This window comes from Ruditapes philippinarum, unplaced genomic scaffold, assembly GCF_026571515.1.
Source record: "Ruditapes philippinarum isolate M1 unplaced genomic scaffold, ASM2657151v2 ctg957_1_1_1_1, whole genome shotgun sequence".
NCBI lineage: Eukaryota > Metazoa > Mollusca > Bivalvia > Venerida > Veneridae > Ruditapes > Ruditapes philippinarum.
The window spans coordinates 71,551-86,422 of record NW_026861540.1 but is presented as its reverse complement, the minus strand read 5'-3'; the positions used below and the strand labels follow the sequence as shown (position 1 = coordinate 86,422).

General features: G+C 33.7%; 2 protein-coding genes across 2 annotated transcripts; one reads left to right on the top strand and one right to left on the bottom strand.

Annotated features, from left to right (window-relative positions):
• Positions 1-208: 208 nt before the first annotated feature.
• Positions 209-9,745, bottom strand: LOC132716027 (mitochondrial substrate carrier family protein ucpB-like). The gene is made up of 6 exons (XM_060699165.1): positions 9,572-9,745; positions 6,411-6,570; positions 4,733-4,872; positions 3,429-3,634; positions 2,500-2,656; positions 209-1,809 (listed from the first exon to the last, which is right to left on the bottom strand). The coding sequence occupies exons 1-6, from the start codon at positions 9,642-9,644 to the stop codon at positions 1,628-1,630; spliced, it is 918 nt and encodes a 305-aa protein (XP_060555148.1). The 5' UTR covers positions 9,645-9,745; the 3' UTR covers positions 209-1,627.
• Positions 9,746-11,773: 2,028 nt separating this feature from the next.
• Positions 11,774-14,316, top strand: LOC132716026 (cadherin EGF LAG seven-pass G-type receptor 1-like). The gene has a single exon (XM_060699164.1). The coding sequence runs from the start codon at positions 11,844-11,846 to the stop codon at positions 13,863-13,865; it is 2,022 nt and encodes a 673-aa protein (XP_060555147.1). The 5' UTR covers positions 11,774-11,843; the 3' UTR covers positions 13,866-14,316.
• The last annotated feature ends 556 nt before the right edge of the window (positions 14,317-14,872 follow it).

The window sequence follows — 14,872 nt, the reverse complement described above, 5'->3', positions numbered from 1 at the left end:
GTAGGAGTTATAAAGTCCTACGTAGGAGTTACAAAGTCCTACGTAGGACTTATAAAGTCCTACGTAGGAGTTATAAAGTCCTACGTAGGACTTACAAAGTCCTACGTAGGAGTTTAAAAGTCCTACGTAGGAGTTACAAACTCCTACGTAGGAGTTTATTTTTTTTATAGAACATTATGAATTGGCACCAGGACGCTTCCGTATGTATAGCACGTAGAAATCAAGTTCAGTATAACAAAATCAGAAAATTTAACAACAAAATTGTTACCAAATATTGATTAAATGCCTAGTAAAATTATCATATTATATAGAAATAAAGTACAGTGTAACTTTTGAAAACTGAGCACCTGTGGGACTAGCCAAAAAGAATTTGGAAGTTATTTGGACCCTGAAAATTGTTTGGATTTCAGAAGCTTCCATAATTTTAGAATTTCCGGAATTCAGAAGTAACACTGTATCAAAAAAACAAGATTCGAACTCAAACTCATTAAAGTATGTGTAAGTGCTAAGCAAGATTTCAAAAGTACAATGCAATATTAGTATGTAAATAAACGAGCATGAAAACAATATCACTGCATGAGATGAAATTGAAAACATATATAATAAAGTAAAGTTCACATTGCCCCGTTAGTGTATAAAATTAACATCAATAAAATTAACACACAAAAAATTAGATAAACAACTTGAAATATTGTAAAAGTATAAAATCAAAACCACAATTATAAAAATAAGAATTTAAATGTCTTAAGATTCAAATATAAATGTGTGAGGTTAAAAATGATATAAAACATTAGTAAATGAAAAGATAATTACATGTACTTGCACGCAAAAAAACTTCACCTTGAATCTTTCAAGTTTATAAAGAGTCATAATTCAGTCGATACCATGCTGAGGTTATGGGTCTTTGAATGTGATTTACAATTATGATCACAGACAAATAAAATCATTAAGTTTCAAGAGAATATCTTAAATGTTTAATGAGAAAAATAAGCTAAATAAAAACATTTGAACATTAGAAATTATCATGTTAAATAGAATATACCCAATTTGTTTTAAATGTAGCTGTAAAACATAAACCTATAGCTCATTCATGTCTAAACAAATTCAAGTTGCATTGGCAAGACTGTAGTATTTTGTCTCCAACATCTGATATCAAAATTAGACAATAAAGATGAGTATTGTTTTGTTTACAAAATATATTTTGTTTGAAATTAATGCACAGATTTCATGTATATATAATTTGAGCTTGTAAAGAAGTAAACAGCAACTATAAGTATAAAAATTCGAATAATACAACAATATTCACAGATATGTGTATATACATGTATGACATAAACTGATATAAAAAAACAACAACAACATTGTATAACATTTAAGATTATCCTCTCCTATTTCATTCATTATACTACTGTCCCTTCAAAATATACAATGAACTCATCCACTTTTGAATCTGGATCAGTCCACTGTTACTTCGAGGGAAAATTAAAACCAAAATGATAAAATAACTTGAGTTGAGCAGCCAATGTTATATTGTCCGGTCAGATTGTATGGTGTACCAACTGGTTTGTTATTGACACTGAAATGTTGCCATAGTAACCGGCAGGTTGTTGTCACAAGAATATACAAGCTACACTGGGACCATTCCTATAAGTTTCCGAAGTTGTTCAAATACAAAGAAAGTCACTATAGTGTGAGGCCCTATCCTCATCCAATTTGGTATAAATCCCTTGTACAGCCCTAGTGGACCCTCGGCACGAATTGTTTTGCTAAAACAATCAAAAGCGGACTTATATGGTTTCGTTATTTGGCCTGAAATAAAAAGAAAGAAAAAAAAATCATATATATTGAATATATAAGATATATATATTGATTATTCATCATTATTCATCGTTGGACTAAATGAATGGATCATTAGGGGAGATAACTACAGACATAACTTAAGAATTTATTTTGTTATTCTTACTTAAAGCAGCAAACCTCCAGAATCATGGTAATTTCATTAAAAATGTGTTTAAAAATAACATAAATGTTAACAAATGAACAAAATAATGTTAAGTAATTCAAGCTAGAATAAGGAACTTACAATAAACATTAATTACCTCAAATATCTGCAAATAATAGTGCAAAAATGGTCAAAAAGTGTAGAAATGAAAAATTTGAATTTTAACATAGATCAACTGGGGCAATTTAAGCCAAAACTGAGTGAGCACATGAAATGAAACCTTGCACACAAGTTATTGGTCCATACATCATCAAATGGTACATTTACCTTGAGAAAATATTTCAAGTTTTTCATGTCATTGAAAGCCTCCATGGTGACTCTTTATTAAAGTGCAAAAAAGCAATAATATTATTTTAGGTGAGAGTTAATAGAACAGATGAAATTAGAACAATAAATGTACAATTGCTAAGGGTAATTTTCACTTTGGTCTTTATTTATATCAATATGTAACTGAGCTGCGTTCCTATAATTTATATTTTCTGATTATAGTTACTTACACTGGTTCATGACTCTTGTTTTGACTACATCTACAGGTGAGGTGGTGCAGGCTGTACAGAAACCTGCTATCATAGAGGCTGTCACATGCAGGGGAATTCCCTCACTCATTAGTCCTGCATTTAGTATCACATGTTTCGAGTGATCATATGCTGGAATCTGTAAAGAGTACAGAATAAAGATATGAATGGACGGATGAATATGCGACCAAATTGAGATAAAGGGCCATTTCTATTCTTATTTTCTTTTTCTTAATAGAGGGCCATTGGCCGCTTCCTTTTTTGTTATGGAATGAACTCTATTGTTCTCTTTTGTTCTGTAACACTTAGCTAGCTCTATATCTCTAATCAGTAGTGCGAACGGATGGACAGACAGATGAATGGGTGGAATTGATTGAATAAATGAATGAATGGATGGATGGATGAATGAATGAATGAATGAATAAACAAACACACAAACAAATGAATGAACAAATGAATGAACAAATGAAGAAAGGAATGAGTTATTTGATAATGGGTTATTTAAGAACACCTCTGCCCAGCTGTTAAAAGATCACATTCTGACCTTTGAGCTATACCTATAACATAGTAGTATTTACATATGAACAACATAGTTACAGATCATCATAATGAAGACTTATTGATATTTTTGTTAGAGAAAAGAGCAATCAAATCAACAATGCCTGTAATTGTTATCTGACTGTTACCACAGAGTCATGTGATGACTGAGAAAATCTATAGTGTAACCTCTTCATATAAATGATTGTATCAGCAGAACTGAAGTTACCATGTATTCTAACAGATTAGTCTCCCTTTGAACACTGGCAGTGATAATAAATCTGTATAATAATGTATATATGTTATACATCAATATAGAGCCAGACCAGCCTGAACATCTATGCTTGTAAGAACGATCAAGAAATAAAAATTACTTGTGTTGCAGTAAGAATAGCAGCCCTTTTGACTGTGGGACCTACTCCTACATACATAGCATGGACTCCACCCTCGCGAAATATTTCCCTGAAGGCACTGAAAGTTGTTGCATATCGTTTCTTTTCTCCTTCAGCAAGCTTGCCTTCAGCCTGCATTCTTACTTTAACAAGGTCTGTGGGTGTCGCTATAGAGCTACCAATAGCACCTGAATAAAAGCAAGAAGTTTCCATGGTTACACAACATTTCATGGGCTTAGCTAGAATTGGTAAATATAATTTCAAAATATCTATTCAAGCTTGACTATGAAATAAGTGATCCCCCATTACAGTATTAATTTTCATGCCTAATCTACAAGTAGACTCTACTCGGTGTTATGTTGTTATACTTCATATCCACATACTTGCTACTGTCAATAACAGATCAATTTCCTTCCTAATTTCCAGTGAGTTTGCAATGTGCGCTTTTATGACTGATATTTGAAAACTGTCATAGTTAAACATCTAATGTAAGCTTTAATTATAAATTTTTGGCTTCCTGGTTTTTGAACAATTTCTCATCACTGCAGGTTTGATTTACACAACTAAAAAAATCTGGAAACAAAGTGATCCCTAAGAAGCATTAATCACAACAAAATTACATGAAAACTGCAGACTCTGTTTGATTGAGTCTGTACAGGAGGGTTAATGAAAAAATGCAACATCCCTCATGCCCCTAGCACTGACTTGAGCTGTACTCAATTTTAAATACTTAAAAGTGTTGGAATCAATGATCTCGAAGGACCAGAAAAATATAACAACTCTGAAGTGAAGTACATGGCAACTTTTTACAGCTGCCACACAGCAGGGTTTTAAAAAAAAAGTCCAGAAATTATTATATTGGGTCTTAATTTGATAAGAAATTGTTAATACACAACAACTTGTCCTGACATTCATATTATTCTCTTATAAAATTAATGTTTTATATAGTTATAGAACTCCATGACATGTAATGGTACAGGAAATTTGGGTAACTCAATTATATAAAATGTGTACATGTATATGAGCCGCGCCATGACAGAACCAACATAATGGGTTTGCGACCAGCATGGATCCAGACCAGCCTGCGCATCCGCGCAGTCTGATCAGGATCCATGCTGTTCGCTATCAGTTTCTCTACTTGTTTTAGGGTTTGTAAGCAAACAGCATGGATCCTGATCAGACTGCGTGGATGCGCAGGCTGGCCTGGATCAATGCTGGTCGCAAACCCATTATGTTGGTTTTGTCATGTCGCGGCTCATATATACATTTACTAATATCTCACTGACCTGAAATAGCACCAGAACATATCTTTTTCCAGAGTGGGGTATGGGCGGGGTCTGTTGCTCCAAACATTTTCTTCAATGGTTCATAGGCACCCAGTCTAATTGTACTGTATGAACCTTCCCTCATCAGAGATGGTACTACCCTATCAAAACAGTTATCCTTTTCTGTTACCTTAGTTTGAATAACATTTAAAAGATATATAGTGGATATTCAAGTTTTTTTCTATAAATACAGGTTATATTTTCATTGAGTGGTATGAAATATGATAATTTTATTGAGCGGTATGAAATATGATAATTTTCATATCACAAGATGAGAATAATGCCTTTTTTATAGAAAAATTTGTATTTTCTGTTTATTATACATGTATACATTTTTCTCATTACATTATAGTTTGAAAGACTTCCCCTTAAATTTTGGAAATTGGCTGAATTTAGAAGAAAGTAGTCCAGCAAGACACCGGTGAAAATACAGAAAATATGTGTCACTGCAGTGAAAAATAAATTTTTACAGTGAAAATAATTATGGAAAATGAAAATAAACATTTTATTTCATCAATATTTCTCAATATTTCATTTTTAAGTATATAATAAAACAAAGAACTAGTATAAAATGTACAGTTAAGAAGCAAACTTCAGAATTTTATTGAAAATAAAAAATAAAAAGAAAAACAATAATATTTCTTTTACAAACGTCTACATTTTAGTATATATCCGACTACTAAGCTAATTATGGAGTGCAGGTTATCCAGGAATCACTGGTACAATCCTCTAGCAAGGCAAAATTACTCCCTGACAATTTCTGACCTCAGAAACTTGAGTCTAATGGTCTTTCATCCTTACCCACTGATTCACAAATCCAGATAGTCGGATCACTTGCAGAGAAATTGGTTATTATTTGGAAAGTTATTCAGAAAAGTTGGTTTAGTTGAACCAACCAAAACTGGAATAACTAAATAAACACACAAACATTTTAACATGCACCTGTCAATTGTAACCCATGCCCAAAAGTGCAGGGGATGTCACAATAGGGTAAAGGACCTCCCATTTGTTCCACTCATTGTCAAGTCTATGGTCGTTTTGTTTCTGTGCAGGACATTTAGCAATTATTTAACCACCTGACTGTTCCTGCGGTTTTCATAATCAAAAGTCAAAAGTTTTGGGCCTTAGAGATTCTTATTTTTTGCTGACATTGCAAGAGTGTTATTTTGAGTGACAGAGTGGCAGAGTGACTGGTAGCATGGCCAAGTGTTTCACGCATCAGACTAGTAATCTAAGGCTTGCTGGCTGTGTTAATTCAAGCAAGACACTTAACTCTCAATAATATTGCTTAGTACTGGTTGGTTCCAGGAACAGATTTGAGAGTGCTTCAATAAGCTTAATATAGCTTTCAACACAATCAAACTAAAATAAATTTGAGCCGCGTCATGACAAAACCAACATAGTGCGTTTGCGACCAGCATGGATCCAGACCAGCCTGCGCACTGCGCAGTCTGATCAGGATCCATGCTGTTCGCTATCAGTTTCACTACTTGTAATAGTTTGAAAGCGAACAGCATGGATCCTGCTCAGACTGCGCGGATGCGCAGGCTGGTCTGGATCCATGCTGGTCGCAAACCCATTATGTTGGTTTTGTCATGACGCGGCTCATTTGTATAAAAAAAAAACCTCAGATATTTACCCCTTGTAAAGACCAGCTATTCCCTCATCTTTTACAATGGTTGCACATCCTTTCACCCAGCCATTGTAGTAACGTCCTTTTAGGTGGCTCAGACCTTTTTGTTCTGCCATTTCATTCTCTAGTTGCATACGGATTTTAATAACATCTATAGGATTTGTTACTGAAATTGAAAATGTCAGTGCTTGAAAACTGTGATACTGAAAAATGGCAATACTGAGCAACGCAAGTGCTGAAATATCAAAATTCTGAAAAATGCTAGTACTAAAAAATGCTAGTACAGTTCAAAATCACCACTTAAACATGCCAGTAATGTGAAAATGCCAGACCTTTCAAATGAAAATTTTGAATTATTTCTTAAAAGAAGTGACAGGTTATGTGTGTATGCATAAAATGTGGTTAACCTTAACAAGAGGGCCATGATGGCCCTGAGGTCGCTCACCTGTATATAGGCCCCCGGAGCAGGGCCAGTTTAAACCCCAGGGCTTTTATTTACACAAACTTGGCAGACACCCATAAGAAGATGTTTCATGCTAAACATCTCAGCTCTAGCTCATTGGGTTTTTTAAAAGAAGATTTTTAAAGTTTTTACTATACACATAGTTAAAAACAATGACACCCCTGGGGCATGGCTGCCAGTTTTGACCCCAGGGCTTTTATTTGAACATACTTTGTCGACACTTACTAGAAGATGCTTCATGCTTAATATCTAAACTCTAGCTATTTGGGTTTTTTCAAAGAAGATTTTTAAGATTTTGCTATACACATATCAGGTAAATCAATGACCCCCCGGGGTGGGGCCAATTTTGACCCCAGGGCTTTTATTTGAACAAACTTTGTAGACACTCACTAGAACATGTTTCATGCTTAATATCTAAACTCTAGCTATTTGGGTTTTTTCAAAGAAGATTTTTGAAGTTTTTGCTATACACATATAAGGAAAATCAATGACCCTCGGGGCGGGGCCAATTTTGACCCCAGGGCTTTTATTTGAACAAACTTGGTAGACACCCATTAAAACATGTTTCATGCTAAATATCTTAGCTCTAGCTCTTTGAGTCCTTTGAAAGAAGATTTTTTAAGTTTTTACTATATGCATATAGGGAAAACCAATGACCCCCTGGGGCGGGGCCAATTTTGACCCCAGGGCTTTTATTTGAACAAACTTGGTAGACACCCATTAGAACATGTTTCATGCTAAATATCTTAGCTCTAGCTCTTTTGAGTTCTTTAAAAGAAGATTTTTTAAGTTTTTACTATATGCATATAGGGAAAATCAATGACCCCCTAGGGCTTGGCCAATTTTGACCCCAGGGATTTTATTTGAACAAACTTGGTAGACACTCACTAGAAGATGTTTCATGCCAAATATCTAAGCTCTAGCTCTTAGAGTTTTTTAAAAGAAGATATTTAAAGTTTTTTTCTTTTGGTTGCCATGGCAACCAGAGTTCTGCATGGAATTAAATTCTTTGAACAATTTTTAAAGGTGACCACCAAAGGAACATTCCTGTGAAGTTTGGATGAAATTGGCTTAGTGGTTTATGAGGAGATGTCATTTAAAGTAAAAGTTTACGGACGGATGATGGACGGATGGACGACGGACGGACGACGGACGAAAAGCGATGACAAAGGCATGTACAAGGTCTTTTTAATAATTTTAGAATTTCTTAAATTCCCTAAAATATACAAAATTTGCCCCCTCCCCCTCCATGCCCTATGGTTATGAATTCTGTGAATTCCATTTCAAACTGACATTTAAGTAGGCCTAATAATTTTTAACAAACAAATCTCAAAATATTTTTTTGATAATGTACTTTAAGTGGTTGTCAGAAAATAGGTTAATTTATGCATTACATAATTCTGTACATGTATATAATCATTAAGTGAACAAAGACAAAATTTTATAGTTCATTGAACATTTTAATTAAACGATTGTGAGTTCAACATATTTATGTTTGAAAATGAAGTACAATGTAAAGTTATGTAACATTTAAGTAAGTAAATAAAAAATTATTTAAGAAATATTTTTACTTTATTTTTTAAAGGTTGATAACTATTTCAGCATTGATGCTCTTGTTGATTAAGACAATTAACAAGAACTATTAAGACAATTAACAAGAACTATTAAGACAATTAACAAGAACTATTAAGACAATTAATAAGAACCCATATAATCTAAGATAAGATAAAATATGACAATGGCCTCTTCAGCAAATTGTAATAGCAATGCCTCAACAAATATACTTGTTTTGTTTGTTTAACAAATATCCTGTTTTGTTTGTCTAATGACATACAAGGGGTGATTATTTCAAAGTTGATCTCAAGTTAAAATAGTTTGGCAAGTGGCTGATATTTACTATGTGTATTTAAAAACAAGTTTTTGTGCAACTTAATATATCAATCATTTTTTAATCTTCTTCAGGGAACTAACTATAGTGCTTAATTAAACTGCTGATACCCTAATTGGGCTCAAACCTGTGATCCTAGCTTGGGTTAAGAGGAAGACACCTTAACAACTAGGCAACGCTTGCCTGTGAAATAGCATTACCAAGCATTACCATAGCAATGTATTACTACAGAGAAAACAGACTTTCTTTGCACAATCTTCTTTACTTTACCTTTACCTTCTTCTTCTGAGCATTTAAGCCAAGATGGCTTGTAAGTACTTTAAGGTGAAGAATCTAGTCCAACTAATTGTACTGCGCGACGAGATATTGTGCTATTTTCGTGTCTGGGCAATATCTCGCCTCTTCTAGAGGCGAGATATTAAAGCGAGATTCTGCCCCAGAACGAAAATATCTCAGAATCAAGCTTTGTCACGTCAATATATTTTGACTAGTGAAGAATCATGGTACTCGGAGGTCAATATGGTGGTAGTAAGAAAACTAGGTGCAAATAAACACACAGGACATGCAGATCTATATCTATGCAATGTGTATACATGTACATGTACGTAGTATATAAATTATGTATGTGTAACACATAACGCAAGAAAAAAATGTAGACTAGTAGATTTCTATTATAGAAATTTAAGTATCATAAAAAATTATATCATCTGGATTGCACGTGTGACTGCTGTTGTCCGTTTCACTGTAATTTAGATAATTAAAAACTGTAAAAGTACAGTATACTACTAGCTGTTATCAACAAAATTAGTGACATACCTGAGGCTGCTAACATGCACGAAGTACCAGCTAATACAAATCTCCACACCTCCTCATTCTTAATATGAGACATCCTGTTAATTGTCAATTCACTAAATTAGATTTTAAATTGGGCAACATACAGAAATATACACGTATTAAATAACCTAAACATACACAGTATACACGGATGGTTAAATCTGTAATGGTCTAATTGAAGAGGTAAAAGTTCATGAAGTAGGTTATTTTTAGGCCTTAAATAAATATAGCCTGTTTCAAAATATATTGAGTTTGTTCAGGTTGAACAATGCTATTTGGCTCTGCAGCAGTTGGACAGCTTATGAAGTATGTAAATAGATGGTGTGCTTGTCCTACAGTATGTGTAGGCAATCCGAATCACATCATTTAATTGATTTATTCATCAATTAAAACAAAATGATACCTTCCTAATTGTTCCATAGACAAAAGAATCAGTTGATATAAGTTTAAAAAAATCCGCACTTGTGTGTAAGGAAACATATGTTATGAGTGATCGAGAACTACTTGAATGACAAGTTGTTTAGATAGCCTTTGTTTTAAATGAAGGCTTTCATATTTTCAAATGACATTTTCTGTAGTAAATTTACTGTTTAATGTTTGTCTAATGTTTTGAAATAATCGATTTAATTTTTTTCATGTTGATTCATCATTATTTAATGAAAACTTTGGTAAGCAGTCTGAAAATTCTGTGATGTTTAGAAAAGAAATGATGTCCACCTGTTACTATTAGATTATGTCATATATATGTTACAACCAAAAGCACTCTAAAAGTATTGCCAAAAATAACGCTTTTCATAAGGTGATTCTGATTGCATACACTGACTGTATCCATAAAGAAGTTTTTCTGACAACTTTCCAAATAATTTGAAGTATTGATCATCCATATATTTTTGTATAATCTGTACTTCCTTAGACATAATTATAATATGCTGTAAATCTGGGCATTTTCCTATTTACAAATGTAGTTATTATAAATATAACGATAGCCGCGATTGTTATGATACTTGACCATTTACGTAGATGAAAACGTCATCAATATCAGTTATAAAGGATCGTATATACTGTGCTCCTCTTAGTTCACGGTACTTAACACTTTGAAGCTGTAACACAGGTATTTTCTGATGTATGACAGAAGAAAACAACAATATATTTAGTCAAAATCAGTTTAAATGAGCCAGACATAGACCATATGTCGGCCACTTTGAAAACAGTATGCCATCATTTAAATCGCGGTAATGGTGTTTTATTTCAGTTTTTTCATGTTTCCGTTAAAATTTTCACATGTTATTTTGCATAATTTTAAATATTAAAAGTATCTTTACATTGTAACTCAAAATTTATTTTTTCAACAAACAAGAACATTTAGAAAATGATGATTGTTTCAGACGTATGCACAAATTTAACGGACTATTGTTGCTTTTTGCAGAAGTTTGTAAAATGTTGTTCTGTTTTACGTAAAAATCTATAGATTTAAAATATTTTGCACAAAAACTTTGTTGTTTAGGTGTTTGAATAAAATATGTCAATTCTGACCAATTTTAACACTGGTCACATGAAAATATGCCATTACCGTGAAATAAGTGATGACGCGGAATTAGTGATGTTGAGTATAATATATGTGAACTTGATAATTGAGCCGCGTCATGACAAAACCAACATAATGGGTTTGCGACCAGCATTGATCCAGACCAGATCAGGATCCATGCTGTTCGCTTACAAACCCTATAACAAGTAGAGAAACTGATAGCGAACAGCATGGATCCTGATCAGACTGCGCGGATGCGCAGGCTGGTCTGGATCCATGCTGGTCGCAAACCCATTATGTTGGTTTTGTCATGACGCGGCTCGTATATTTTTCATTACATCGCGAAACACAACTGTAAACACTGCATTTGCTTTTTAATAATAATAATAATAATAATAATAATAAATTATAATTATAAACATCAATATCATATCATTATTATTTTAATAACATTATCATTATTGAATTATTATTATTTAACCTAAAATGGACCCCACGTACTGACGAAATGCTATGTAATATTTGTAGTACTCTTTGACTTAAAGTTTACGCAATTATGTTTATGTCCTTCACTGATAACTGGAAAAAAATTCCACTGTCCTTAAAGTAAAAGGTATGTATCCTGCTTTATAAATATATAAATACAGCCGTCGACATTCCTATCCTATTAGATAGCTTTGCAAAATATAACCACTTTTACTTTGAAACAGGATATTTTGTGTGTCAGCCATGTTTAACATTCTTGTCTATACATTTTATATAGCGTGTGTACCTGTTTTGACAACAACCAACGGTCAAAATGGAATAAGTTGGAAACGCCGGGCATTAGAAGATGAAACACAGTATAGCCGACGTTCTGTTAACACAGGATCTCTAGTCTTTAGCCGGACAACTTACAGAGTTGAGATATATGAGAATATTCCGGTAGCCAGCATCATTACCACTGTCAGAGCCGCTGACACAAATTCTGATCATACTCAGGATATAACTTACAGTATAATTGCACCGGTTAACCAAACCACTTTTAAAATTGATCCTACATTGGGAAGTATTACAACATTGAAGCCTTTGGACAGAGAGGTTCAGCCGAGTTACCACTTAGTTATTGAAGCAAAGAATCGTGATATGTTAGATAAACAGCTGTCATCGACTGCTGTTATAAACATAATAGTTCTTGATGAAAACGACAACATGCCAACATTCACGCAAAGATCTTACGATGCTAAAGTTTACGAAGAGTCTGCATCTTCAACGCTAGTAATTCGTTTATATGCTTACGATCTAGATGAAGGCCAGAATGGGGACTTACACTACAGTATAGTTGCTGGTAACGTAGATGGCGCTTTTCGTATTGACCCTTTATCTGGCGAGGTATTCACTAATCTTATTTTAGACCATGAGAACAGAAGTTTCTACAAGTTAAGAATAGAAGCAACAGATAACGGAGAAAATCGCCGTTTATCAACTACTACAACTCTGAATATCTATGTATTGGACGTAAATGACAATGCTCCTCTTTTCGTGCAAAACAACTATACTTTATGGGTACTCGAGAACGTACCTGTCGGCTCTGTTGTATCAAGACTTAATGCTCGTGATGCTGACAGTGGAAATAACTCGAAACTAACATACTCTATACAAGGTAATGTTAAAGCAGCGGACTTACCTTTTATTATTGACGCTGACACTGGGGAAATATTGGTATCAAGACAACTGGATACAGAAAAACAAGATCGTTATATAATTGTAGTTAAGGCAACCGATCATGGGATACCTCCTCTCTCATCTTTAACTACAGTCGAGATTAGGGTATTAGATGCCAATGATAACAAACCATTGTTTATCGATAGAGATTTGTTTATAAAAGTTTCTAAGAACGCAGAGATCGGTCAAAGCATTGCAAAGTTGACTGCAATAGATTCCGACATAAATGATAAGTTAACATACAGAATCACAAACGGGAACAGTGAACATTCATTTGAGATTCAAACGGAAACAGGTATCATTACATTAAATAAGACACTGTTATCCACGAATTTTCATAATGCTACCATTACTGTTGAAGTGACTGACGGGATATATTCTGATACAGCAATTGTTCATATAATTGTAATCGCTTCGCACATTCAAACATTGACATTTCCGAAGACTGCTTACCAATTTAGCGTACTTGAAAATCAAGCAGTGGATACTGTCATAGGGAAGGTTGAAATAGCAAATAACAACACTGCCGTCAGATATGAGCTTCTGTATACAAATGCTTTTAGTATTGACAATTTCACTGGTGAAATAAAAACCAAAGAAACCCTTGATCGTGAGTCACAGATAATACACTTGTTCGAAATTCAAGCAAGTACCCCTGACGGCAAGTATCAATGTACTGCCAAAATAACTGTTTCAGTTATTGATATGAACGATAACGCGCCAGTATTTTCAAAGTCGATTTACGAAGCAATGGTACAAAAACCTTTGAGAGCCGGAGAAGTCGTGATTACTGTACATGCCAACGATGGGGACATAGGTTTAAATGCAGTACTAAGGTACAGTTTGATTTCGGCTAGTAACAAACCAAGTGACTTTAGTATTATGGAAAGTGGAACAATATATATTTCGCAGTACAATACGATTAATCAGGAATCTGCGGGGAACTATACACTTATTGTTCAGGCGGTGGATGGTGGCAGTATTCCACTTTCAGCACAAGCTACGGTTATAATAAAAGTTGAAGAAGAAGTTATACCAGTCGGCTAACAAACAGAGAGAAAGACAGTCATCGTATATCTGTCAGCACTCAGCAATATTTAATTAAACGGAAACTTGTTGTTATAAATGACATAACATTTTCAGAATGAAATGATTAAATTAATTATCTGACCTGTGTTTCTATTTTAAAATCCTATAACACAATTTCTAAATGAATAAGTAGGTTTGTCATTTACATTCTTACACATTTCTTTCTTCTGCGACATGTTTATATTTGAGAATTTTACTATGATCAGATTGTTAAAAAATATATTTGTATTTTCCCGCCTGGTCGACACTTTTTCTTTATTCATTTGGTCTATTTTTTATTTGTTAAGTATTGCTGACACTAAGCATTCCGCTGTTGTTTAACCATGGACTAGTATAATTAAAAAATATTGTGACCACATATATCTTTTGAAAGTATCGAGTAAGATGTGAAATAAATAATGAAACTGGTGACATGACGTCATTACCGTATGAAAAAGCCAACCTATTGGTTGACATTACACAGAGGTGTTTTGTTTCCACTCCAATGCATTAGGATGCTGCATGGCTCTGTCCCACACACCCGTACCCATCCTTCTCTCTGGACCTGCTCTGTAAAAGACACATTTTATTTATTTACAAGTGTGACCGCATATGATCTAATATTTATTAGAACAGGTGGAAGTCGGATGAAAAAAACAATTTAACAACTAAAACTCGCGAGTGTGTTGCTTACTTTCAATTTCTCAAGTACTATATATTCATACTTTATTTTTGTCTCATTCGTATACATACATTTTTACACATACATGTATATACAAACACGGGGATGGAACCCCATATGTATCTCAAAAATGAGCATCGGTAAAAATTATATGTGAATTTCCGCTGCACCAGATGTGAAGCATAACACCAGATGTGACTGTTAAAATAGGTCAATAGGGTAAGTTTTCATCTTTTTAACTAAAAAAAAATATAAATGTTACAAAACAACAATTTTTCACCAAAATTATTTAAAAGACCACATG

Excerpts from the sequence above, each read along its gene's own strand:
- LOC132716027 (XM_060699165.1), bottom strand. The coding sequence starts at position 9,644 with ATGTCTCATATTAAGAATGAGGAGGTGTGGAGATTTGTATTAGCTGGT. Across the intron at positions 4,873-6,410 it reads ATAGCTGGTCTTTACAAGGG|GGTAGTACCATCTCTGATGA; the intron begins GTAAATATCTGA and ends CTGTTTTGATAG. Across the intron at positions 1,810-2,499 it reads AACAAGAGTCATGAACCAGT|GCCAAATAACGAAACCATAT; the intron begins GTAAGTAACTAT and ends TTTTTATTTCAG.
- LOC132716026 (XM_060699164.1), top strand. The coding sequence starts at position 11,844 with ATGTTTAACATTCTTGTCTATACATTTTATATAGCGTGTGTACCTGTT.